Genomic DNA, 27,798 nt, shown 5'->3' with positions numbered 1-27,798 from the left:
CAACAAGCAGAACAATATGTAAAAATGCAGAGATCACAACAAAGCCGTAGGGACTGAATGCAGCAGACCACGAAAGGGTCCCCACCTACGGCATATGCCAACAAGCCGGTCGGACCGGAGGGGAGAAATGAAACTGAAAATGCCAGACGAAAAGAGGGAGAAAAGCCCGGTATCACAGTGAGGCTGGCCTGACTTGGAGTGGGAGCTCTTCCTCTACCAAGCCTTCTTCTGATCGCATGAGAGTGAAGTGGATGAGGTGTGATTTTGGCTCACTCAACAACGGGAGATCTGGAACTGCTCTGCGCATATCTTCACCGAGACAGGGTTAACCCCTGACATCCCGCATCAAATTGTTGTCCTAGATGATCTGACCTTGTGGGAGCCATTTGGACACAAGACTCTGATGCAAATTCAAAAAATGCACTGCAGGAATTAAATGACGCCATCAGCAGCAACATCACTAAGCAACCGAATGGAATCGTCATAGCAGCTGCCGATTTTAATCAGAGCCCTGAGAGAGAAACTCCCTTTTTCCCAACCTAAAATCCTGTATAGCTATAATATAGTTATATGTATCTATATAAATCTATAAATATATATATATACATATATATACGTGTGTGTGTGTATATCTATTTATACATAAGCCTATGTATGTATATATGTATGTATGTATCTATTAGAGATGGCAATTTCGACACTGAAAATCGAACTGTTTCAAAACGTTTCATCACGTCTGGCTTCGGCACATAGCTCGAGACAGGTTTCGTAACATCATGTGATCGGTACCAAACCTGGACAGATTAAGTCTCCGTTAATGAATGTTACCATTAAAATGTTCTACAAACTCACCCTAGCATAGCATAGGACCAATGTTATCGAGTCACATAGCTAATAATGATATGAAATAGTCACCATATCCTACAAGAACTAAATCAATAGCAGTTTGATTTGATTTGCATGACACCTGTTGAGGTAGGCTTTTGGGCTGGGGATAAGGGAGCTTACAACAAAAACAATGTTAAATGGGTGCAATGCAAGCTTCAACCAGTAGATGGCAATGTAAAGCAAACAGGTTTTGAAATATTTCAAAATGTTTCAAAGCAGTGGTTTAAAAGTATTGAAGTATTGAAACAAAAGTATTGTTTCAAAGTTTCGGATTTGCCATCTCAAGTATCTATCTTTCTATCTATCAATCTACCAACAACTCAGCTTAATTCGCACAAATCTCTTTCTACTTCCTAGTCACAACGCAACACCTCAAACATCAGCATTTCCTGGTCTTCGAAAACTCTGTCCGGGTAACGATCACGTGACGTTTCGAAACCCTCAAGCTACTTGCCGAAGCCGGAGGTGACGAAACATTTCGAAACAGTTCGATCTTGGGTGTCGAATTTACGGAAGCCCTAAGCGGACGTGTTTTTTTTTTTTTTTTACAAGCCGTTTTCTCGATATAACGAGATATTATCTCGTTATAACAAGATATTATCTCGTTATCTCGAGAAAACGGAGTTTGTTTTCCTGAGATATTATGTCGTTATCTCGAGAAAACGGAGTTTGTTTTCCTGAGATATTATGTCGTTATCTCGAGAAAACGGAGTTTGTTTTCCTGAGATATTATCTCGTTATCTCGAGAAAACGAACTTTGTTTTTTTGTTTTGTTTTTTTAAACTTTATTGAATGAACGTCAGAAGAAGAAGTGGCGGGTGGATGATGTGACAGCAGGTGCCGTGCGGTGTTCAGCGCGGACAAATGCACAAGGTAAGATGATTATTACAGGAACACATCACCCCACCGGAGCAACAGTATAATAATCTAGTTATGATTACTGATGAATTTGGGGTGATGTGTTCCTGTAATAATCATCTTACCTTGCGCATTTGTCCGCGCTGAACACCGCACGGCACCTGCTGTCACATCATCCACCCGCCACTTCTTCTTCTGACGTTCATTCAATAAAGTTTAAAAAAACAAAGTTCGTTTTCTCGAGATAACGAGATAATATCTCAGGAAAACAAACTCCGTTTTCTCGAGATAACGACATAATATCTTGTTATAACGAGATAATATCTCGTTATATCGAGAAAACGGCTTGTAAAAAAAAAACAAAACAAAAACACGTGCGCTTAGGGCTTCCGTAGGGCTTCCGTACAAATTTGCCTTTTTTTTTTTTTTACTAATTGCCTTTTCCCCATGTTTTTGAAAAAAATCAAGCCAATTTGCTCACAGTAGAGGGCAGTAATCCGCTATAGCAGCGTGCAGTCTGCGGAATCCACAGAAGAAGAAGATGCGCGTTTGCTGCTCTGTTGGTCTGTTGCTCTGTCGGCAGCTCTTCACTAGGAGGCTCTCTGGCAGGGTATCCTCCCTCATCATCACTAGCAGGGAAGTGATGTCAGACACGTTCAGCAACAGATCACTGAACAGAGACAGAAAGAGGATCAAGAAGAGAGTCGAGCCCAAGCTCCTCAAAATCCATCTCCATCCGTGGACAGTTAACACTAATCCGTCTCAAAAAGAACGCGAGCACAATGTCCACATTCAGAGCTTTCTAGGAAGCTGCGTATTAGCTCAGTATGAGGTAAGGAGTGTTTTAAAACAAGTGGCGAAAGATTGTGAGAGCTGACTTCACCCGGAGACAACACACAGAAGACCAAACTCATCGGTTAAAGAGGTTTGAATGTGTCGGATATTTTGCCTGTGGTGTTCTTAAACAGGCCTGGGAGTTAAAGCTGGACATTTTGGATATTTGGGAGCTAGCGAGCGTGCTTGCTTGCCGAACACAGATTGGTCATCATGGAGTTGAGAGTTGGAAACCGATATAGACTGGGCAGGAAAATAGGAAGTGGATCGTTCGGGGACATCTACCTGGGTAAGTTCCACTCCAGTAAAGCTACTTGTGTTCCCTTTGTTTGCAGTTAGCTCAGCTGGGAACTTTCAGTGATGCTCAGCCAGTATGTCAGCTGGTTTCCTGTCAGTCAGCTGGTCACTGTTTAGTCTTAGCATCAATGGCTAATGATTTGTCAGCCCGTTCTAATTCACACTAAACTGTGTGTTTATTCAGTACACTCCACAAGGGGAACACTTTGTCTCTCATAACGTACAATGAATTACCTAATGCTCCGTGTAAACGATATGAACGGAAGCTGACGGCTGCTGTGTGGCCACAGGTTGTAGCAGCAGTTGGCTAAGGTTAGCACAGAGCAGCACAGCCGAGCTGGCCACAGGCTCACCGGGACTCCCCGAGGCTGGAAATGACAGGTAACCTAACGTTACCTAACTGAGGCTAAATAGCAGGCAGTAGGTCACTTTTCTCCTCTGTCCCCAAGAAGAGACACCAAGAGGTCTGTGCAAGGACATTTCACAATAATTTTGACTCTTTATGACAGTAACCAAGATACCAAATGCAGGAGAATCGATTTGTGTTGAATTTGGGTCCTTGAGACATTTTGAGGCTCCATAGTCTATTTAGTATCAGCTGAGGTGTTTTGAAACTGGTTAACCCCTTGAAACCCGATCAAAGTGACTCGATTTCTTTCAAAACGTGGGAAAAGACAATGAATGACAAAAGTCTTGATCACCCAAATCAGCAAAATATTAGTAAAAACAGTTTTAAACAGTATTATACATATATATTTTGGTTCCTTTCCTTGTCACTTATTACTTTTTTTTTTTTTTTGCAAATTGCAGGACATTTCTTGGTGGGTTGCTTATCATTTCCCGTGTTTGTTCCATGTTTTGAAAGAACTCAAACTTATTTTCTTAGTTTTCAGAGGGTTAAATGCCTGTAAAAGGTGTCTGAACGCAGCACAAGAATACTGATGTCGATCTAGGTGTTGAAGAGTTGAAAGATCAGCTGCTTGTGTAGGGCCCCAAGAGGACATGCTCATATTATGGTGTTTCATCTACAAAATGCCAAGGGCATTATCCGTAATGGTGGGATGTGGGAAGTTCATAGTGATAGTAGGAAGTGCATCATTTCTGAGCTCTATGTGTTTAAGGAACCAAACTTCAGAAAACAGATAATGGAAGGCATTAAAATGATAACAATGAACTGGTGGTCATATTGAAGGTCCACAGCTCTTGATAACAGTGTTTGAGAACAGCTGGTTTTCTGGATTTCTAAGCTTAACACTTAGTTATCTGAACAACAATAGAGAAGAGACATTATTAATTCATGAAGCGTGTCTACTGGCTGTGGATCGATCACTTTATCACTGAGATCTTACCCAGAGAGAAGAATACCCAAGTCTGACAGTTTACACTCACTCACAATATAATTTAATTGTGTGTGTGTGTGTGTGTGTGTGTGTGTGTGTGTGAATACACTGTTATAATATTGATATTTGCTATGGCTGACCTGATACATTAACCAATGTACAGGCAAAGTATTGTTCAGAATAATTTGATTGACATAGGGATGTCAGTTTCTGTTAATTTTACTTTCAAAAGGCCGATGTTCAGTAATTGGTAACCAACTAATTAATATTAGAAAAAAAGAAGTAATAGACTGGACAGCCTTTCCTTTAAGTATGGCATTTCATTTCCTCAGTGGGCACAGGGCACTGCTGGTGAAGTTGTGATGTTTTTGTGATGTAAATGTCTTTACTTTTATTTTACTTTCATTTGGCTCTGCTGTCAGACACTCGTCCAGCCATGTTACCATGTAGAAACCTTCCCAATACTCATTCTTTGGTCTTCACTGTCCTCAATTGTGCTGCACTGAGCTCCATTCCCAGTCGGATGGGAGCTAATGTTAGCTAGCTAGCAGTGCTTCTCATTCAGGCGTTCTGATGGTAGAACACGACGCTGAGAGAACTTAATGCCCACCCTCCAGTCTCCTCCCAAGCTTGCCCCAATGAGTAAGTGACCTCATTTTAATTGCAAAATCCCTTAAGCATTGTCACTATTAGCACTATTAGCCATCTTGATAATGCTGGTGGTGGGAACAGAGCTGGCAGTGGTAACATAACATAGTTATCAATGCTAAATGAGTTTCATGGCTCATAATTTTGCCGCTTACTCACTAGGGTGAGCTTGGAGGCGACCAAAGGATTTTTCACAGCAAGGCTTTTGGGTCCGGACAACGTTATTAGTGGTCCTGGGCTAGCTCCTACCAGACATGAGTAAAAGGCAGTGCAATTTAACTGAAGAGTGGCAAAATTAACCAATGAATCAACATGCGTGAAGTATTTTCGGCGGTTAAGCAGTTAACTGTTGACATCCCCAATTATCACATTCGAAGAAGTTATCTTTTAGGGTCCGACCAATATATGGGTTGGCTGATTTTATTGGCTGATGTTGGCCTTTCACAGATATATCATTATTGAGTAATTTGTCTTTTGATATGTGCTGATTCGACACCTTTATAGCCCATTCCCACTGAAATTAGCATGTGCACACTGGTTTTCCAAACATGAGTAAATCCGCTAAGAATGGGCTATAGACTGTTTTCCCATTGCCTGGTGCTGCAGCAGGTGAGTATGTTTGTGTATGAATTTTGGTAGTGTGACTGTTCGACGTCACCGAGAAGCCAGAGAACAGGTTAATAAACATTAGACAGCAGCACGGTCAGAGGTCTGTGAAGTCTTTACAGTGATTACTTCTCTTTATATATCTCACACTTATTTAGTCTCGCTTTCAAACTCTTGCAGACTAATGTGGATCTCTGTTATAGCTGCTTCGGTGAAGACGGACAGTAATTAGTAATGGCACATCATCGCATCTTGCTAGTTAAGGGGCTGAAATTAGCGCATTCATCCGGGTGTTGTGTTCCCATCAATGTCGGTCGGAGCCTGAGATGGTAAATATCTGTGACCACTGAAGAGTCATTTGACCCAGGAGTGAATGCCAGTTGCAAACATTCCAGTTGCATTAAAAAGCCAGATGTTAGCAGGTGTTAGTGTGTTTTTTGTGCAATGGGAATGAAGCTTTATTTTCAATTTACTATAGCTAGTATCACCTTTTATAACTGATGTCATTATTTAGTTTGATCAGCAGGGAGCCTCCCCTTTAAGTGCTGCATATCTGTCAATGTCATGACTCAACGCGATGTAGAGAATACACTATATGGACAAAAGTATTGGGCACAACTTGTAATCCTTTTTTTCAAAGATATTTTTAGGGCTTTTTTTTCACCTTTATCTGATAGGACAAAGTGTATGAGTGAAAGGGGGAGAGAGAGGGGATGACATGCAACAAAGGGCTGAGGCTGAAGTTAGACCCGCAACCACAAGGCGAGGACTCTGTACATGGGGCATCTGCTCTATCCACTGAGCCACAGATGCTCCACATCCTTTAATCATTGAATTCAGGATTTTCTTTTAGTCCAATTGCCACAGGTGTCTAAAATCTAGCACCCAGCCATGCAGTCTGCCTTTACAAACAAGAATGGGTCGTTCTAAAGAGTTTACTGTATTTGAGCATGGTACTTAAATAGGATGCCACCGTTGCAAGTCAGTTTGTGAAAGATCCCCCTCCTAAATATTCCACAGTAAACGGCAAGTGGTATTATTGCAAAGTGGAAGCGTTTAGGAACCACAGCAACTCAGCCACGAAGTTGCAAGCCATGTAAAGTGACAGAGTGGAAATGCCGAATGCGTTAAAGTTGCCAGCGCTCGGCTGACTCAATAACTGCAGAGTTCCAAATCTCCTGCGGCATTAACATCAGTGGCTATGTCTTGGAATAGGCAGTGGAAAAGAGATGAGTTTTGATGTGGGACTAAGACATGGTGAGGGACTTGGAGTCACGGATCTCTTGGGGAAGGGAGTTTCCAGAGCCTGGGAGCTGCCCTGGAGAAGGCTCTGTCTCCAAAAGTGTGGAGGTTAGCTTTATGGGTGGAGAGGAGACTGACAGAGGCGGATCTGAGAGGCCGTTAGGGTTGGTAAGGGGAGTGGATCAGTGAGGTAAGGGGGGTGGGGAGGTTTGGGGGGTCAGATGGTGAAGGGCTTTGAAGTTGAGGACCAGGATCTTGTAGGTAATCTCATGGGAGACAGGAAACTAGTGAAGGTTTATTTTAACAATTTTGGTGTATATGTTAAGTCTGGCAGCAGCGTTCTGAACCAGGTAGAGTCTATTGATGGAGGTGGAGCTAATACCATAAAGAAGTGAGCTGCAGTATTAGTAGCTAAGATTTTGGTTTCCCATGTTTAAATGAACATGTCTTTTATTGATGTTTCAAGTGTGTGCTCTGCTACTTTTGTGGATCTGTTTGGAATAACAATACTAATGTTACTTCAGGGTTTTACATTATCACCAGCTAAATGCTGGTAAAATGTGCAAGTGGCTACTAGATTTGCTACACTCACAAGCCAAAAAAACATGGCAATATGAGGCTGGTAGAAATTGAAAGCCACCAGCCACAGTGGCAGATGGACAAAAAAGTTAATTCCCAACCATGGTCACTCTGGAGCTTCAGCATCAGGTGAGGAAAAGCCAGGTATACCTCTGACAGCTTGATAACAGTTTTAACACTTTATAAAGTTAAAAAGCTCCAACAGTTACTCAATACAATAATCTGCAGTGTTTCCTCTAGGATTTTTTTCAGCAGCGGGGGCAGGCTCTCCGGGGAGCCGTGGCGGCGTAAACAAATGACGCTTTTTAAAGGCTGAATGTAAAAATAAAAAATAATAACAAAAATTCAACAATAAAATAATAAAAACAATAAATAATAATTTCTTGATGGGGCTGTAATCAGTGGCAAAGTTTGCACCCAGGCTCAGAAAAATGGATTTTTCTTGGTTTTTTGTAGAACAGCTCTAAGGCTCTGTTGTACGGAAATTCCCCAAGAGGTGGCCCGTTGATGCTCAGCAGCATACATGCTGCAAGGTGATCCCCCTGCAGCCTGTTTCTCAAGTCAGTCTTCACCTACAAATAGAAACAATAATTTTTTTTTTTTTTCAACCCATTTAGGGTCCCAGCCTGATAGCCTGTGTTTCCCTTTATGTTTTTCTCCTCTACTCTCATCTCTCTCTCCTGCACCATCACTTTGCTCTCCTGCTCCTTCACTCGGCACTCCCCCTCCTGTACTCTGCTCTCCTTCACTTTGTTGCACTGCTCCTCCCTGTCTGTTACTTGTCTTATACGATTACATAAAACATTAACGTTAGATAATTTACACTCACGTCACATTTAATTACAAGTGTGAACATAATTTTTTACCTAACCATCATAATTTGAGTCAGTAAAAAGACTAATGATACCTGACTAGCGCCATCCTCATCAGGTGTCTTTCTCTTCTTTGAAAAATATTTGAACAAGCTCATCTGAAAATGCAGTCAGCAGTTACATCATGGTGTGTATATCGCTTAATGCTATCAATTAGTTTACTCACGTTAGCGACACTGAGTTGAGTTGGCACCGGGCCCAATTAACTTAAGCTACGTAACCTTAGCTGGCCATCAATATTTTGCGAATGTTTATTTAACTAATAAAATCTATTATAAATTCTCTTAAGCTAATAAGTCTGCCTTTTCTCCGGTAAGTTGCACGCTATTTTCAAGCCGACACTCCTCTGACTCTCCGACCTGATGCCTGGATGTGAGTAGCTAATTAACGTCGGCACCAATTAGTTCTGTTGGGGGGTGGGAGGGGGCGGTGGTATCTACCCCAAAGAGTAGATACGGAGCAAGATAGTTATCTGCCTCAGCACTCGCGACACCCAACACAGTGCAGGACTGTGCTGTGATGCGGCGGTGGTGTATTTGCAATTAAAAAAAAAAAAAAAAAAACCAAAAAAAAAATGACATTTGAAGGAGCGGCGGGTAGGATTTAGGAGTGGCGGGCCGCTATGCAGCTGCACAATAAAAAGAGTCAGAGTTGTGGTAAAGTTTATTTGACAAATGGAAAGGTTGTGCACAATTCACAGTTGCCTGATTTAGTACGAATTGCTGCAGTCGCGACATTGCAAAATCCTGGAAGGACTGATTAATGACTCTTGAGGTGTTGGGTTCACTGACCTTTTGATGCACTTTTGTGACATTACGCAGCCTATCATGAACAAATAATCATAGACCTACAAACTATTCATAATAACCTGACAAAGCCCTGTGAAACAGAAGCAGAGCATACTAACTCAAGATAAACTAAGATTTAACATGTATTTATTTATTACCTCTGACAAACATTGAAATGACATTTGTCATGTGGAAAAAAAAAATCCAAATCCCTGTGCTAAAAACCAAATACCTACCCAGTTAACAAATATTCAAGTATCTGAATATTTGGATATCCGGGTCCATCCCTAGATATTAGTGCAAATGTACATAGTTGACTGTGCAGGTACTGCAGTCAAACGTGATTGAACAAATTGAAGATAAATATACAAACAGATACCAATGCAAATACATATTGTGCACAAGGCTGAAATAGCCAGTGACTTGCTGTAAAACAAATTTTTTTCCGTAGAAGGTGATTAAAAGTAAAAAGACTGAAGTAGGAAATAAGGAATACTGGAAAATATGAAATGCAAACAGGAGGTTATGTGTAAAATTCAAACAGAAGATGAATATCTAAATAAACACAAATGCAAATTGTCCAAAGGTTAATATATCCAGTAACTGACTAACAGTCCAGCAGTTTAATGAATCAGTTCAGTCTGTTTCAACTTGCCGTCGCTGGGAGAAGTTGAATCCGTATATATGGCCTGGGGAACAGAAGACTCTCAGTCTGTCTGTTGAGCAAGACTGGGAGAGCAGTCTGCCGTTGTTGCTGTGTTGTGCTAATTGCTGTCTCATTTGTGCTCTGATAAACAAATGATCAAGTTAGGTGCCATATTGTTTTTCAAAGTACTGAGATAGTAGCACTGTAGTAGTACGAGTTGCTATCATAATGGATTAACATTACATCCGACCATTAAATACACCCTTATTCTCTGTTTATTTAAGAAAAAAACATGAACCTTTAGACGGGTAGTAAAATTGAGTGGAAGGGAGCTTTTAAGGTGTAACTTCAGAATGACGGAGCATTTCTTCCAAAGACCAGTGCACAAAGTCATTGGAAGTAAGATTGATGGTATTCATTGTTGTTAACTTGGTGCAAGCTTCTATATCCATGGAGGAGTGGATCACGTGAACTTGTCCACTTGCAACATTGGTCAAATGTAGTGACTTGTCTTCCTCTTTTGCTTTTCGCCAGGCTAGAAACCTGTTGGGGTATTGCTGCCCCTTACTGTTAGGACTAAGTACTAGAATTGGATTGATTTCCAGCATTGCCGGTCCGGTATACGAGCTTATACTGGTTTGATTAATGCAGAAAACTGAGTGGAGAGACAGGTAAAGTGAACAGCCAAATCTGATTCAACTAGCAAAATTTCGGTAAAGCCTTTAATAATAATAATAATACTAATAATAATAATAACATCATGATAGTAATTAATTGTGTTAGCAATAGTAACAGGCTAAATTTGAGCATTAAAAATATTGCATTGAGCATTTTAAATACGTTTGGAATTTTTGGAATAATAAGAAATCAAATTTGAATAGGATTCTAGAGAAAGCTTGGCAGCTCTGCTCAGTACTATCAACTGTTGTGTAGTGGCTTCAAACTCTTGCATTTGTTACTTAAACTGGATTTCCTATTTTCTTTAGCAGGACCTTAAGCCCTAACACTTCCACACCAATGCAGCCCCTTGCATGTTTTCAAAAGCAAAGTGTAGTTACTCAACACAGCACTTCTTCACTTTCTTACCTGTTAGACAGGGAGTTGTGTAACATACTTACCCCGTGAGATCTGGGTAAACTAAAAGCAGTATATGATAAAAGGGATGGGTGCTCTTACATAAGCAAAGCTAACTCCAGTTAGAGAAGTGAGGACATGCTCAGACTCACCGCTGCTGGTGACGCAGTCTGTGATTCATTGCTGCCTTGTGCTCTTCTGCTTCTGAAGGAAGCGTTGTGCTTTTATTGTTTTAAAGGTGATGGCGTTCATAGTGGTTATGCTGGCGTCATCTCAGACTACTACTTCTCTCTAACTTTGGCATTGAGAAATCTTTTGTAGCTTGCAGTTGCAAAGCTCAGCCCCAGCCAATTCCCCTTCCATTCCCCTGCAGTAACTTAGATAACTGAGATAGTGACGTCTCAGGAATATGTTAAAGTAAAAGGCTGTCTTTGTTGTGTGTCCTTGCTTTAAATTGCAGCAGTCATTTTCATTGTTGTTGCTTGATTGATTGATTGATTTTTTAGTTGACTGACTGATTAGCCGAGCATGAAACTAGAGCAAGTCTTTGTGTTGTGCTGAAACTAAAATAGAGAACAGCCTTTCAGAGAGAGCAAGAGAACACACAACCTGACCCAAGCGTTTGTGTTCTGTGTGCACAGTATGGACTTTGCAAAATCTTGGAGGGACTAATTAACGGCATTCCAAACTCGCAAGGTGTTTGTTTCAGTAACCTTTCTATGCACTTTTTGTGGCATTACACAGCTTGTAACATTTTTTCTTAACATCACTAAATTGTTATAGACCTACAAACCACTCATAATAACCTTACAAAAGCCCTGTGAAACAGAAGCAGAAAAATCTAAGATTTAAGATATATTTATTTTTCAACATTGAAATGTAGGGCTGAAACGATTCCTCGAATAATTCGAGTAACTCGATTACAAAAAATGATCGAGGAATTTTCTCTGCCTCGAGGAATCGTTTAATTTTGCCAGCTCAAAGCATGGTATTTCGCCCGGACTACTTTTAATGCGGCACAACGCGCTGACGTCACGCACGTAAAGGAATAAAAAAGAGGCGGCGGATATGTTTGGTTTTAACCACGGATGTACAGGTAACGACGAAGAAGGCGACGAAAGCGAAAGGCACAAAGAAAAGGCAGAAAATGTTAAAAGTGTGGGAGTATTTCAAGCTGGACACCAAGGCGAACACTGCTGCGTGTATTCACTGTAAGACAGCGCTTGCATACCACAACAGTACGTCTTCAATGCTGCAGCATCTCCACCGAAGGCCCCCTGTTTACTCCAAGAGCGGAGGACCGTCACCGGAGACAAGGCAAAATGAAGTTAACGTAGCGCTAATTAATGAGATTAACGTTACTGTACCTTGCTAACATAACGTTAGCCCTGCGGAGGGCTAGGTTTCTATTAATTATGACTACTGTCGATGCGTGGCTAACGTGCCTTTCATACAGGCTTTATTTAATCTGTAAAAACACAGCGGTGCAGAGTGATGAGGGTGGAAAATAAAAACATAATAAAGCTAACTGGGTAGTTAAAAAAGGAAACCAATGGTTCATTGTTAGGTGAAATGTCTTATTGTCCCATGTATATTTATAATTGCTCTTTAACTAAACAAAAATATGTTTTATCCGATTACTCGATTAATCGATTAATCGATGGAATTTTCAGTAGAATACTCGATTACTAAAATATTCGATAGCTGCAGCCCTATTGTTAACTACTAAATGCAGCAGTCATGAATGCCGGATTGTAGAGAAACAAAATGTCACCTCTTACATTGTGAAGGTGAGTGGAATATGTGCTGTACTGAATTGCTACACAGATTGGTATGGATTTGGGTAAGCAGGGGGTAGATCAGTGTCATTTCATTTAATAGCAGAAGTGATCTGCAGAAGAAGTGCTATGTGTTCCTGCAACTTCTCAGTCCCCTCTTACATGCTGCACAGCCACATACTGTACCAACTTAACTAAACATTACGTCAGCTTTAAATTGAGTCATGGCCCTGAGTGCCACACCTAGGGGAGTGCTGCCGTTAACTTACAGAATTGAACTGCTGCCCATAACTGAGTGAGTGAGTGAGTGAGTGTGTGTGTGTGTGTGTGTGTGTGTGTGTGTGTGTGTGTGAGAGAGAGAGAGAGAGAGAGAGAGAGAGAAAAGGGATTACATAACCTCGGGCCCCGTTGCTGTGTTTATGTGGAGGAAACTAGACCCCATCATCACCATATTTAGGAAGAAAGCAACTGAAGCACTTTGTTGTCAGAGTGTGGTCTCAGATCAGTCAGAGCCCTCTATCTGATGAAACTGTAATTATAGCTGTAAAGATGCATGCAAGCAGATCCATGTAAAAGGAGCAGGGTACATGCAGTGCACACTGTTGGCTTCTCTTGTTGCCTGTTATTTTGGCAGGCTGTACTGTCAACAACCAGTTTAATCACCAACCACTCAGGTGATCATATATGATTATTATTCTACATTTCATCCTTAACCAGTAGCTAATGTGTTCTGTATGAAACCTATGGAAAAGGAGATGATCTTAATATCAAATGTCAGTATTCATCAGTATCCATCAATATACACACATAAAGCTGACAGCAATACTTGGTTGACCTGCCCACATTATGTTCTGTTATGAATCATTTATTGCAGTTACATGGACATGAATAACCTGTTTATCAACCTGTTTTTGGCTTGTCCTGATTATGATCATGTTCAGGATATGGTTTTCACCTGGGCACAGTATACACCCTGGTTTCTTTCAGAGTATTCTAGCTAACATTTTATCATAAAAATAATTATGGTGTTTACATGCTCAAAGTGTACTCTTGTAAAAATCTAAATTTGTTGAAGCAAAATGACGTGATATGTTAGATCTGGCTCACCTGTCTGTTTTTCTGTTTCTGTCTAGGCACTGATATTTCAGTGGGAGAGGAGGTAGCTATCAAGTTGGAATGTGTTAAGACCAAACACCCACAGCTCCACATAGAGAGCAAAATCTACAAGATGATGCAGGGTGGAGGTACTGTATATACTTACACATCATGTACACAAACATCTGCCACACTGTTAAGTGTTGCTTTGGCTTTTATGAACTAAGTACACTGCATCAATATTTACCAGACCTTAAAAATATGAGCCAGCATTCATCCATCACTGTACATCATTAGCTATTGATGTTTTTCATTTCTGTTATTGTTTTTAATCTCTGTGAGGCACTTTGTGTTACTCTTTGTATGAAAAGTGCCATACAAATAAAGATTTGATTGATTGATTGATTGATTAGCTGTGTACAAGGTTATGGATCAAACAGTACAATAAGGTGTGTGTGTGTGTGAGTGTGTGTGTGTGTGTGTGTGTGTGTGTGTGTGTGTGTGTGTGCGTGCGCCTGCACGCATACATGTGTTCATGCGATTAGTCCATCTTAAAGGGGAACTTCACCTATTTTCAGAATTCACACAATTTATTACGATGGTTAAAGACAGACTAAAAATATTAGTAAACATTAATATCTCTCCAAAATCCAAAAACTAGAGTGCCAAAACTCAAACTTGTGATGTCAAGGGGTATAAAGTCCATAGACAATCAGTGGTTAAAGATGTCAAGATGGCACTGCGCCTCATTCAGTACTAGAAATGTTCTGACTCTGCGCATAAAAGAAGTGCGCCCAAGAAACCACCTTTGAATTTACATTTGCGTGCCGGCTGATTTACTCTTACCATTGTGCATATGTTGGTAAATCAGAATCATTCTAAACTGACAGGCTTGTCCCTGCTATCTGTCATCCGCATACTGCCATGTGCCCATTTCTATACAAGGAAATCTGTTAGCCCAGAGCAAACACCCAGGAAGCGTGACAGGTGCTGATGCAAAATTTACATAGTGGCCAAAAGTGGAATTACACTGTTTGAGTCAGTCACATGATGCACAATGGCCCAGAAAGACTTCACCCATTGACATACATCAGGAAAGAAATGTCTGTAAATCGGTAAATATTTTTTTGTGAGCGTCAAAACCCCTGCAAAACGTCTTCTATCATCATCTAGATGTAAACCATCTGGTTCGATAACATTTGGAAAGTCTAAAAGAGCTGCAAGATTAAGGTTTTTAGACTGCCATTCAAGCTAGAGAGGCGTTAATTTGGAAGCCAATTGCTCTGCCGGCGTAAGTTACCCACTCAGTTATGCTCAGCAGTGTTTGGCTGCTTTAAATCTCTACTATGCATGCTCCATGGGCCAGTAGATCTGGGTATTGTTCACATTTCTAAACCCAGAAAAAGAGCTTTTTCTGCTTTCTGTGTCACTGAGCAGCTCTCATATGAATCAATGAGGCCCCACCCCCATGGCTGTATTCAGACTTCCCTATAATACATCCATGGCCCAGGGGTGTATCATGGAGAAAGCAGTGAAGTTGTTTCTGTGCACATGTTAAGGCCCTGGCCAATGGATCTGTGAATGTCTCTTTGCTGAACGCACAGGCTGCAGTCACAAGGTTAGACAGGACACCTTAACATCTACTTGGAGGTAGACCCAACTTTTTTATCCCCAGGTAATGTTTATAATAATAATAATAATAATAACAATAATAATTTCATAGCACTAATAATTGGTGGGAGTAGCCATATATGGAATATTTTAATTACAATAATTGTATTAATAATAAATGACAATAATTGATGAGGATGAAATGCCAAGGAAAAAATAAGTGCATGTTTTAGTAAATTAATGGTTTTAAATATTGTCTGCTGATGCCTTTTTTTAATGAATGTAGTTCAAAAAGATGGGTGTTTACATTTTAAGACATCTTTTGTGGGTATGCATGGTCTGATGCAGTTCTAAATTTGGTCGCAGAGTACAAAAATAATTAAGGTAAGATATTTCTGATATTTCTCCCTATGCATATTTTAGGCACAGATTTGTGCATTGGCACTGTTTGTGAATGAGGCCAGGGGAATGTTCTGACTATATGAAGACATTTTGTGTTTCAGCACTAAGGAAAACCACAACAGAATAAAGTTAATTTAGTCATAAAAAGCAAAATTTTTGGGGGGTCCACAAATTTGTCTCCCAGTCATTGTCTATAGAGAAACTTGATGACATCACAAGTTTGTGACTTCTCTGGTTTCTGGCTTTGAGAGAGTAGCTCATGTTCACTTATACTGATTGAACTTTTCAAGCTCATAGAAGTAATATATTGGAATTCCTTAGGTTTTCCCCTTAAAGTATCAATTAAAGTATTTAATTTGTGCAAGTCTGTGAATCCTTAAGTGTAGAGGGAGAAAGCCTCTTTTTTTGTAGGCAGTGGAGGAAACGGAGAATAACACCGATACTGCAGTGAAAAGGAACATCGCCACGTGCAGCACACTAGCGCTCAAACGCTTTCCACTTGTAGGAATAAAGAGTCCTGGTAGATGGGGCTCTGGCATTTTGGATTACCTCCACAACCTCTAGAGGAAAACCTTCCCTTATCAAGCACTCTCGGTCAGGGGCCAAGCAACCAGCTTCCATTTTTGAGGAGCTGGTTTGAAGATTTCTCCCCTTGCTTGTGTCAGCAGGTCGGCACGCAGTGGCAACAGCCATGGTGACCCTAACAAAAGAGACTTCAGGTCCGCAAACCATGCTTGTGTTGGCCAGTTTGGGGCCACCAGGATTACCTGTGCCTTTATCTCCCTCACCTTGTCCAGCACCTGCAATATTAGGAAAAAAGGAGGAAACACATAAAGCTTACACTTCGGCCAACAGTGAGCCAAAGTGTCATGACTGATGGGGGGGATTGTCGTTCTGAATGGAGAACCACAGTGGACAGTGAGCTGTGTCCCCTTCCGCCCTTTCGAAATGGGTCCAAATGTTCTCCACAACCTGTGGATGGAGGCGCCAGTCTGCCATTTGAGGCCGTCCTCTTGACAACAGGTCTGCCGCCACGTTCAGCCTGCCCTGAATATGATGGGCTGACAGTGATCGCAGTCAGCTGGAGCCCACAGCAAAATCTGCGATGCCACCCGGTGCATGGCCTAAAAGTGAACCCTACCCTGACGATTTATATATGCAGTCGTTGTGGTGTTGTCGGACCGCATCAGAACGTGCCTCCCCTCTACTGACCTGCAAAATGTTTCAGGGCAAACCAAACTGTTTCCAGCTCCAAAACATTGACGTGTCGACTCTCCTTTTACTTTCAGCGACCCCTGACAGTTCGACCTTCGCAGATAGCTTCCCAACCACATAGGGAGGCTTTGGTCTTTATCAGCACATAGAGTGTAATCGGACCAACACCCGCGGAAAGGTTTAGGGGGTTCAGCCAGAATAACAGTCTCTCTTGACACAGTGACGAGATTGTCAACACACGAGAACAATCCCTCACCGGGTTGATCCGCTGGCGGATAAACCAACGCTGCAGAGGTCTCATGTTCAGCAATCCCAAGGGAACCATGGGTGATGCATACAGGGATCATGTGCGCTGTCGTTAGAGAATGCTGCGTGACAGATGCGGTCTTGGGAAATGTCAAAAAGGGGCCTGGCCTCATTTGAGGCTTTAGGCTCATGTTTTCGTTTGCAGCCCTGACAGTCTCCTGTGAGACTTGGCGGGGCGCGGAATGGACAACAAATTCTGACTTGTGAGTGTGTTTGTTGTGTGTGAACACGTCCCGGCTCCACACAGAGCTTCGGGCTCATTATGTTCGAGTGAAAAACAGTGGGAAATAACTTTAGAGGGGGGAAAATGGCATGGTGTACTAGCCGTGCAGCTTTGGTGTGATGGTCCAATAATTTGGTGTCCCCCTCTCGAAGAAATCAGGTCCTCCGCTGCTTTTTGCCTGTCACCATGGGAGCAGATTGTTGCTGTGGCGGCCGAAAAGGATGCCTGGCCCATCCCCTCATTCTGCCACTAAATGAAGCTGCAGCCGTCTCTGAAGCCTGTGGTGCATTGCCCTGAGACCGAGTGGTGCTGGAAGGGCGTCTTTGAGAAGACGAGTCACGGCGAGACTGACCAGGGTCTTCGTGATTGTCTCGCCGCGGAGAGTGAGTCCTACGAGGCATGAGGCGACTGACTCCATCTGCTGATGCTCAAACTTGTGGGTTATTGAATCCACAACAGAACCAAACAACCCTGTGGTCTTCACTGGTGCATTAAGCAGCCTGTTTCTATCTTTCTCCGACATTTATGTCAAATTTAGCCACAAATGCTGGTGGTGGATGACCGAAAACCCCATCACGTGTCCCGCGTTTGGGCAGCTCCCTTCACCATAGTGAGGCAAAAATCAGTGGCTTTGCGGAGCTCCACATACATCTTTGGAGAGGTGTTTCTCTCTTACTCGCGGAACAGATGAGCTGGGTAGACTTGCAGCAGGCGAATATTATTTAGCAGTGCAGCAGCCTGGCCTGCAGCCTTGTATAATTTCTTGACTACGCTAGCTGTTAGCCTGCATGCCTTTGATGGGAGCAGGGGCTTCTCTGTCGTCAGGGAGGGGCACAGGTGGGTGGCCACTGATTCTTCCAGTGGGGGCATGGACACGTAACCCAACTCTGGCTCCATATCAAGAGTGGACCACGCATTAAACGCCTGGATAGGATAGCCGGTCTTCTGCGGAGCGCCCCAGGAAAACTTGACCTTCTTCGTCAGGTCATCCAGCTCCGGGAGAGGGCGAGGCGGAGTCTGGGTTGTTCTGTTCTCTGTGAAATAAGCCCCAGCCAGCATGGAGGGAGAGGGGGGTTCAGGGTCCGGCCAGGAAATTCCCAATTTCGCCATGGCCTTTTCAAGGAGATGCAAAAGTTCCTGGTGGTAAGGATCTTTTGTAGAGGCAGGGGTGGACGGTACCAGCGGCTCCTCTGGGACGTCCTCCCCTTCTTCTTCCTTGTCTGAGCTCCACTAAACCGCGTGGAAATCCCTCAGTTCTCTGTGATGAGAATATTAAAACTCTCCCGGCTCTCCCTGGCATGACAGCTGAGAGCGAGCTGGAGAAAGTTGGAGCGAGGATGGGTTTGCTGATGGTAAAATGGTGGCTCCTGCAGTGTCCTGGCCACTTGTAGGCTGTAGCTGTACAAGGACCGGGAACAGAGCTGAACAATTCCGCTCGGTGTCGGATTACTCCGAGCGGGAGTTTTGAGCAGTCCAGACAGAAGAAAGGGTCTGACAGGGCCGCTTCAGCATGTTCCTGCCCCAGGCACCGAACACAGCAGGTGTGGGTGTTGCTCTTAGTCATATAGGAACCGCAGTTGAAACACCGCTTAAACTTCTCCATGACTTTCCTTTTTGTTTTCCAAAAAAAGATGTTTCTTCGGCTAAGCTAAGCTTTAGCTAGCTAGCTAGTGTGGTGGAAAAAGAGGGCCTGCTTCCCAGCAGAGAGCTGAATAAGGAAGAGGAAGTGACAGGATGTGTGGTGGATTATATACTGCAAGGTGGGCTCAGTGACGAAGGCCCTAAGGGGCCAATGACGGCCTGTCATGGCCAAGTACAAGACTTGGTTGGGAAAGGGCTATGGCTTTATTCAGTGTATGCTGCCTGAGACAGCAAAGGCATTAGTACGAACTCAAGTTTGAAATGAAGTAGAACATGATGATGTTAAAGTGTGTCTGTGAATAGAGTGGTGAAGTAATGAGTCTTAAAACGTGGAAGTCCGTTAGCCTTTTAGCATTTCCGGTTCGCTCGTCTTAAAGTCAATGAGTTTTTTTTAATGGGCTTTTGGTAACATGCCATTAATAAGGTCCGTGGTTAACGCAGGCTAAAGATGTTGACACGTTTTGTTCTGAAACATAAAATACGTCTGCTTAAACACGATTTTTGAACTATTAAGGTTTTATGGGTCTTAAAAAATGTGGTTGCTAACAAGTGGCTAAATGGGACTGCAGTGTTTGTTGGGGACGTTAGACGTCATCACACCAGACACAGAAACTCATTAAACCCACTTGTCTGCCTTTACAGCTTTACAGAGTCGCATTCTAACTTGTAGATTTATCTGTTTCTAATATTTTTTGATCGTGTTTAAACTTGTTTTTACAGTGTTTGTAGCTGTGACGTGCAAGTCGTACAACCACGATGTAGTTTGTGTATAGCCTAACAATAGCTTTTTGCTTCTGGCTATTTCATTTACTCTTCAAAACACACAAAAGTGATGTTCATTTGTGAAGATTATCATTCTAAACAAAACATGTAAGTCTCATAAACTCGTGTTTGTCACAGAGTTTATTTTTGGTGATAATTGAAAATCCCATTTAAAAATTCCATAAGGTTTTTGACGAGGGAACCAGTGCAATGCAAACTTCCTGGTTGGCCTACAAAAATACATCATCTCTTCACCACTATATATATTCTGCCAGCTCAGCAGTGAGATGTTAAAAAAACACTGGCAACTGCATTTTCTTTCACACTTGTCACAAAGGGGTTTATGGTGGCAGCTCTGTAGCCAAACTGCACAGTTGAAAACCACAGCGGTGTGCTACCACCAAGCTGTCTTACCTGTTCTACCGCTCTGGTTGATAATTTTACTCTGGCCAAAGCACTGCTTTCTGTCTTCATAGCAAATGCCCTGCTTAACTTACAGGAGACAGTTTGTCTCTGTAAGCTCAATTGTGCACACACATGCATTTGTATTTTTGTACCAGCATGGCAGGATTTATGGGGGCATGGTGTCTGACCCAGACTGTGGGATGTATTTGCGTTTGTATGTATATAAATAGCTGATGCAGTGTGTGTGCATGTGCATGCATGCGTGTGTGTGTGTACTGTTATGTGCTGAGCTGCAACATTTTGTTGCTGTAGAAGGAAATGCCAGATGGCTTCTTTGCCTTGGCATCATCAGCCCTTTACCAGCTACTACTAAAACAGCTGGCCTCTGCCACTGCTGCCCTTGGGGGAGGGGGGTATTTTTATTATTTTTAACCCAGTCAAGAAAAAAACCTTGGCGTTATCTGTGATTCATATCTTAGTTTTGAACCACATATTAGAAACATAACTAAATGGGCATTTTATCTCAAGAACATTGCTAGAATGCCAAAATAGAGACACCGATGCAGGCTTTTATTAGCTCCAGAACTGATTAGTGTGATAGTCTACTTTATGGTCTTCCGAAGAAAAATATTTCTCAATTACAATTATACCAAAACTCAGCTGCCTGTGTGTTGACAAGGACCAGAAAGAGGAAAAAAGATAGCACACAAAATACCAATTTTAAAGTCTCTGCATTGAATCCAGTTTGCTTCGAAAGTTATTGTAAGATCCATTTATTGGTATTTAAAGCTCTTAATGGTTTTTTCCTAGCTATATGTCAGATCTGCTTTGTCTCTCATGGGCCCTGCTGAACCCCCAGGTCTTCTGGCAGTGGTCTTTAATAGTCCCAGAAGTGAGAACAAAAACTTGCAGTGAGGCATCCTTTTATTACTATGCTCCAATGCCAAGGGCTGCAGAGGAAGTTGATATTTATAAAAGCAAACTCAAGACCTACCTATTTAGTCTCGCTTTTAATTGAACTTAATCTAATTATTTATTGACTATTTATTTATTATGATTACAATTTATTACATTTTTTTACTCGTTGGTATATAATTGTATTGTTTTTGATATATTTATTTTTTATTCTACTTTGTGCTGTTATCATTTCATTTACTTGATATCTAGTGTTTGGAGTATTTATTTATTGATTTATTTTTATCTTTCTATGGTTAGGTCTTATCTCACTTGTGGTAGTGCTTCCTCGCTTCCTATTTTTAATGACTGCTCTTATATTATTCCTTCATTTAATTACAGTTATTACGTCATTGCTTTTGATCTGTGTATGTGTGTGTGTGTGTGTTTTGGGGTGGTTATGTTTTATTGTATGAAGCACCAGGAAAATGACCATTAGTGACTGCACTGTTTCCAGTTGTTAAGTATGGATTAACAGAAATGCTGGAAAAGCAGTTTGACAGAAACATATGGCTAGATATTCAAGGCACTTCTGTTCTGGTAACTTTTGAAACCCTCTGTATCACTGTCCTTAAAGAAGAAACAGTAACAGTTCCCCTATCTCCTTCTATCCTGCTTCCTCCTCTCCTCCAGTGGGTATACCAACAATAAAGTGGTGCGGCGCAGAGGGTGACTACAATGTGATGGTGATGGAGCTGCTGGGGCCCAGTCTGGAGGATCTGTTCAACTTCTGCTCTCGGAAGTTCAGCCTCAAGACAGTCCTGCTGCTGGCTGACCAGATGGTGAGAGCTGAGAGCTATCTGCTATAGGGACATTTCTAGCTCTGTGTGTATGTGTGTGTTTGAAATAATAATGATAATGGTGGTATGAAACAGGAAAAAGGCTATATTATATATTCTCTCGGTCTCTTAGTTCAGTCTGTTGCCTCTTTATGTGGTTCTCATCAACTTTAGTTATTAGTGGCATAATAAAGACATTCAAATGTTGAGGAAATAATTCTATTTATTTTGCTAGCTATAGAAAGAAGTCATAGAAAGATACAGGATTAATTTTAATAACTCACATTGTATCTAAGTTATCTGCTGTTTTTTTATTGATTTGCATGTAGTTTATTTGAAGCACTTTGTAATCAGTAACAGCTACGCAGAGCATGTGAGCTGAGTTGAGCAATGAGAATTCTTGCTCCTCTCTGATCAACTGTTCCGAAAGTGAAAACTGTTTTAAATCCATTTCAGGGGGTTCATCAGTTCATAGTTCAAGGTTACACTCAAGAGTTTATTAAAGCTGCTTTCTGGGATAAAACCCTGTGTGTTTTTTATTGTAAACTTGTGCTGTCACGTTAAGGAGCAACTGAATCAGGATGGTTGTGGCACTGCAACATTGTGTTGGTGAAGAGTGGCAATATGTTTTGTTTTTTAACCTTTATTAAGACGGGTAATCTCTTTTAGACACTCAGTCTCATTCTCAAGGGACCTGGTCAAACGACAGGCAATATTTGGTGGACACAGGGTAACTTTCATGGTCCCAGGCCATCGGGCCATGGTTAATGAGGGAAAAACCCAAAGTAATGAATAAAGTTGGAACGCAACATTAAACTAACATTAAAATTCTACGTGTGAGCGAGGTTAATTTGTTTAGCTTTTTATTTTCTGTAAAGTTAACCTGAGATTCTCTGGTGCACATCAATATTACCTTTGTACTGCCATGCAAAACTGTGATGAGAGGCACAGTATTAGAGGCAGTAATTCTGTTGCTTGTATTTGAAATATGTATTTCAGTTATTTTTGACTCAGACTTTAACTCAGGCTCTATACCACTGGCCCCACTGTTGCAGTCAAGCCACCTAGACACTCTCACACAGCAGAAGGGAGCTACTGTAGCCACTAATCAACCCCTTTTTGCTCATTTTGTCAATCCACCTTTCTTCAGCTGCAGTCAGTGATGTACATCCCCACATGACTGGTTGAGGCTCAGCATCCATAGGCCACTATCTGAGCCAAGTCCTGCCTATACTGATTAATCAGCCAAACTGATAAATCGGTCATCTTGTAAATACAAACCTCTACATTGTATTTCATGACTTTCAGGGAGTTTGTCCCTGCACGTATATCTGACTGCATCCCACCAGCATGTTGAGGCAGACAAATGATCCTCGTCTGCTTCTCTCTCTAGATCAGCCGCATTGAATACATCCACTCCAAGAACTTCATCCACAGAGACGTGAAGCCAGACAATTTCCTAATGGGGCTGGGCAAGAAGGGAAACCTGGTCTACATCATCGACTTCGGCCTCGCCAAGAAGTACCGTGACGCTCGCACACACCAGCACATCCCTTACCGTGAAAACAAGAACCTGACCGGAACCGCCCGCTATGCCTCCATAAACACACATTTAGGCATCGGTAAGACCAGCATCCACAAAGTACCAACTTGTAGATAGACCCCACCTGGCTGCTGATGACTTTGTCCCGTCTGTCAACAGAACAGTCCAGACGGGATGACTTGGAGTCGTTGGGTTATGTCCTCATGTACTTCAACTTGGGCTCTCTGCCCTGGCAAGGCCTCAAAGCCGCCACTAAGAGGCAGAAGTACGAACGCATCAGTGAGAAAAAAATGTCCACACCTATTGAGGTCCTCTGCAAAGGCTACCCATGTATGTTTATCTGCTTCCTCCCATCTTTTATTAGTTTCATATTGGATGTCAAGAATTGTTTTGACATTGATCCAAGCAAAACCCTCACTACTTGTGTGTTCCTGTCCCTTTCCTGCCCACAGCGGAGTTTGCCACCTACCTGAACTTCTGCCGCTCTCTGCGGTTTGATGACAAGCCTGACTACTCGTACCTCCGCCAGCTCTTCAGGAACCTCTTCCACAGACAGGGTTTCTCCTACGACTACGTATTTGACTGGAATATGCTCAAATTTGTAAGTTGTATTGTCACATTAAGGGATATCAGTTCATTCTGTCAAATCCAGGCAAGCATTATGTTCAGAGAATTTAATGTTGCAGCATGTGGTTGCATAATTAGAAATATTAATCTTATTATTGAGTTCTGGTTTATAATATTTAGCCTTAAAGACACTAACTTTGTGTTGGGAAGGATTTCTGTTCATTGAAAGAAGCACGTCTTGTTTACTACATACAAACATTTTCATGCTCTTATCTAAAACTGCTTGGCTCAGTCATATTCACTTAACTCTCATAAGTTGACATACTGGCCATGAATCAGTTGCACTGTGGACAGGGGCTGGCTGGCTGTACAAGACTCATATGTAGGGCTAGAGCAATTCATTAATGTAATCAATAACAGAAATTTGGTGTTTTGCAAAACGTGTGTCGGCACATCACAATAAAGTAAACTGCACCTGGTGGGAGCGTGGATTCCACAGGAGGGCAAGCCGCAGCCCATGACTGCAGCTAAAACGGCTTATCACAGAAGTACAACTGCTGTGCAGCAGAAATATGCAAATACTTTTCAAATTGGTGCTACATGACCACAGAAAACAGAGAAAAAGGACGCTTTTGCTCAAAAGCTAGAAAACCTACAACTGTCAGAATGCTGTGCTCCTACTGGTCGGTGAAGTGGAATGGTACGTGTGAAACAATGGCAGCCAGCCGGATGTCGTATTCCAGTGAAACAGTAAGCTAAAGCATCTATCTGAAGACATTTAAGGAAAGAAATATGCAACTCAGTAACAGAATCTGGCTTATATCTGATCAGCGCTGCTCAGTTTTACTATTTGATCTGTGTTTTTTTGGGCCTTGAGTTTTACTATGCAGGAAGTGGGCGCCACCTGCTGTTCACAGGCTCTCGCCATTATGATGAAACAGGGCAATGAGATATGTTTCTGAAAACATTTGAGGAGAGAAGTAGTAGTAGCCTACTTTTACCCTTTGATCAGATTTCAAGTGTAAGTGACAGTGAGAGGGGTGGGTGAGTCTCTTGGTCAGCTGTACACTCCTTAAGGCAGTGGCTAGCGGCAGGCAATCGTGGGCAATAAGAAAATGCAGAAGTATAGCTTGTAGTTCCAGCAACGGCCCCAAGAGCCAGAGAAACTCATCCTCCAAATGATGTATATTACATCATTACGTCATTACGTCAAGAATTTTACTGGGGGTGAGGAGGAATATGTAGGCACTGGTTAGATGGAGGAAAGTTTACCACAGTTCATCTACACATACTACCCACTCCGTTTTGATACAAAGCTAAGATCGCAAAGTATCCCTTAAAGACAGCAGCAGATAGCACTGACCTGTTTATTGTCCCCACCCAAGTATGATATATTAGGATTATTAAGACGTAGAACGTGTTGCGTCACCTCACGTTATTGGTTGGCCATTTTATATTTTCTCTTTATGGCCATGCACAGTAAGGAAAAGGTTTCATCAAACGTTACAGACTGTTAGAGCTATAAACTGTTCATTTTATTTTCCTTATTCATACATTAGCCACTGATTACCTAAACTTAATATTACTCCAGTGATGGAATAAATCCATGCCATAACCAACTTATCTTTGAAAAGATAAAGATTTTCCAGTTCAGGGATGGACAGTGATTGAATTATTTTATGTGTCACAGCAATGCTTTTGAGTTAGAGGTCCAGTATTGTACTGATCAGGCATATGAAAAATAGGGTCTTGATTATTAGTAATCACAGTTGTTTTTTATTATTAATATCAAAACACAGCAGTGATGTGGAAATTGGACTTATTTTAAAATATTCCACCATTATCATTGTTTTTAAAAAGGCGCTTGAATAAAATTATTCAAATATAAATGAAACAAGTTTTTGACAATTATTTTTTTTGTATATTAATTGTTTTATGAGTAACTAAAAAAACTTTAGAATAATACATAAGTTGGTTGTTAGATTGGTCGATCTACTAAAAAATAATTATTTATGAAGAAAAAAAAAAATAAATAGGTGCATCCCTACTCATATGACAGGTCTGGATAATCCCGAGAGAAAATTCTAAGTTTGAGAAATTTGGTGAATTGTCTCAATTCCCTTGTGCGTACCACTTAAGAACAAACCTGTTGGTACGAGTCCTTCTTGCATGTGGCCCATTGTGATGGTGTTTTATCTTGTGCCACACTACACCATAAATCTGTGTGAGCTAGAATGCTCAACTGAAGCTTTGGTAGAGCAGCTTACAGGCTTCTATGGTGGCTTTTGCTTTTCTTGTTTTCAAGTTTTTCAAAAACGACTGTTCACCAATGGAAGTGAGTTTGTTGTCCCTGAGAAAGACTTGTGAGACTAATGGCACTTTTCCACCACATGGTACCAGCTCTACTCTACTCGCCTTTGGTATTGGGTACTTTTCTGATGGCCGTTTTCCTTTTAGAAGATAGTACCTCCTCAGTGTAGCTGGTCGTCATAGCCACGCCTTGGGACACTGCCGTGACGCCACTTTCAACACGACACATATATACACACAGGATTAGAATTACAGTTACTTTTGGGTGAGCCCCATTTTCCGTTGCACACCACTACTAAAAGATGTCACATGCATAAAGTGTGTGGCAACGCACGGCCAATAACAGGGTTACTGTGAAAAAGATTCTACTGATACCTGCCGGTAACATTTCCTCTTTCTCTCTGTCTTTTCTGTCGAATGATGAGGAGTTCAGGTGACTACGAGAATGTAGGAATTTGACCACAGCACTGTTTCACGCACAGCTGGCTGCAGCAGGGAGACACAGAAGTTCTAAAGGCAGATGTTCGAAAATGGAATGTAATTAGTGAATAAACACACAAGATTGACATATTGCTTCTTTTTTTATATATTTTAGCAACCTTTATGTGCAGAAAACATATAATCTATAACACAAAAGTCAACAATTTTTGAAAGGGAGGCTTTCAGGGGAGCCGAGCTCCCCTTAGCTCCCCTGTAATTTGAACCATGCATACACACAGACTCGCACTCGCTGATCATCGGCCAGTAAGGTGAGGAATGTTTGCACCTCCTCAATCATGGTGTGATCTTTCTGGTTGGCATTTTGGGAAAGACGAAAAAATGATACGAAACCGTGGCCGCTACAATTAGCTTTGATGTTGGTGCTGTTCAGTGTATTCCATGCATGTGGCACATTGATGACACAAACACTGACGATTCTGTCTGACCAATCAGTGGTCTGCAGTGTTTCACGTCACCATGTAGTACCTCATGGTACTCGGTCGGCCTTTTTTGGAACCCCAGGAGAGCAGGTCCTAAAAAGGTGGTACCAGGTACTTTTTCCTAATGGAAAACAGGCAGAGCCGAGCCGAGCCGAGCTGAGTCGAGCCGGTACCATGTAGTGGAAAAGCACCATAACAGGTAACTGTATGTGTTTGTGTGTCAGGGTGCCAACAGGGCTGTGGAGGATGCAGAGAGGGAGCGACGTGAGCGGGAGGAGAGGCTGAGGCACAGCAGGAACCCAGGGGCCAGGGGCATGGCCTCTGCCTCAGGAAGAGCCAGGGCAGCTCAGGACGTCACAGCCCCCTCACCACTCAACCCTGCCTTGCATACAGGTTAGCTGCGACACTCACACATGCACACACAGTGGCTGTGGTTCAATTCAATTCAATTTTATTTAAAAAGCCTATCAATACAAAACACAGTTTTCCTCAGAGGGCTCTACATCATATGACATCCTTCTGCCCTTAGACAAAAACTCCCTCTCCAGGACAAACAGACATGTGATAGATGTTGTAAATAACAATTAAATTACAGTAATGACAAAAAGGAAAGAG

At 41.9% G+C, this 27,798-nt stretch overlaps 1 protein-coding gene across 2 annotated transcripts in view; it reads left to right on the top strand.

Annotated features, from left to right (window-relative positions):
- Positions 1–2,311: 2,311 nt before the first annotated feature.
- csnk1da (casein kinase 1, delta a) overlaps positions 2,312–27,798 on the top strand; it is a 40,567-nt gene continuing 15,080 nt past the window's right edge. The window contains exons 1-7 of one of the 2 annotated variants that reach the window (XM_088069528.1): positions 2,312–2,869; positions 13,584–13,694; positions 21,698–21,846; positions 23,237–23,465; positions 23,546–23,716; positions 23,839–23,987; positions 27,408–27,576. In XM_088069528.1, coding sequence (XP_087925654.1) covers positions 2,794–2,869; positions 13,584–13,694; positions 21,698–21,846; positions 23,237–23,465; positions 23,546–23,716; positions 23,839–23,987; positions 27,408–27,576 — 1,054 coding nt within the window. In that variant the 5' untranslated portion in view covers positions 2,312–2,793. The remainder of the gene's footprint in view (positions 2,870–13,583; positions 13,695–21,697; positions 21,847–23,236; positions 23,466–23,545; positions 23,717–23,838; positions 23,988–27,407; positions 27,577–27,798) is intronic. The other variant, XM_042504884.2, reaches the window with a different exon arrangement.

The sequence above is a fragment of the Plectropomus leopardus genome, chromosome 18 (assembly GCF_026936395.1).
Source record: "Plectropomus leopardus strain MGB_pleo_1.0 chromosome 18, ASM2693639v1, whole genome shotgun sequence".
Lineage (NCBI taxonomy): Eukaryota > Metazoa > Chordata > Actinopteri > Perciformes > Serranidae > Plectropomus > Plectropomus leopardus.
Note: the sequence above shows the minus strand (reverse complement) of the source record. Positions and strands in the feature narration are given on the sequence as shown.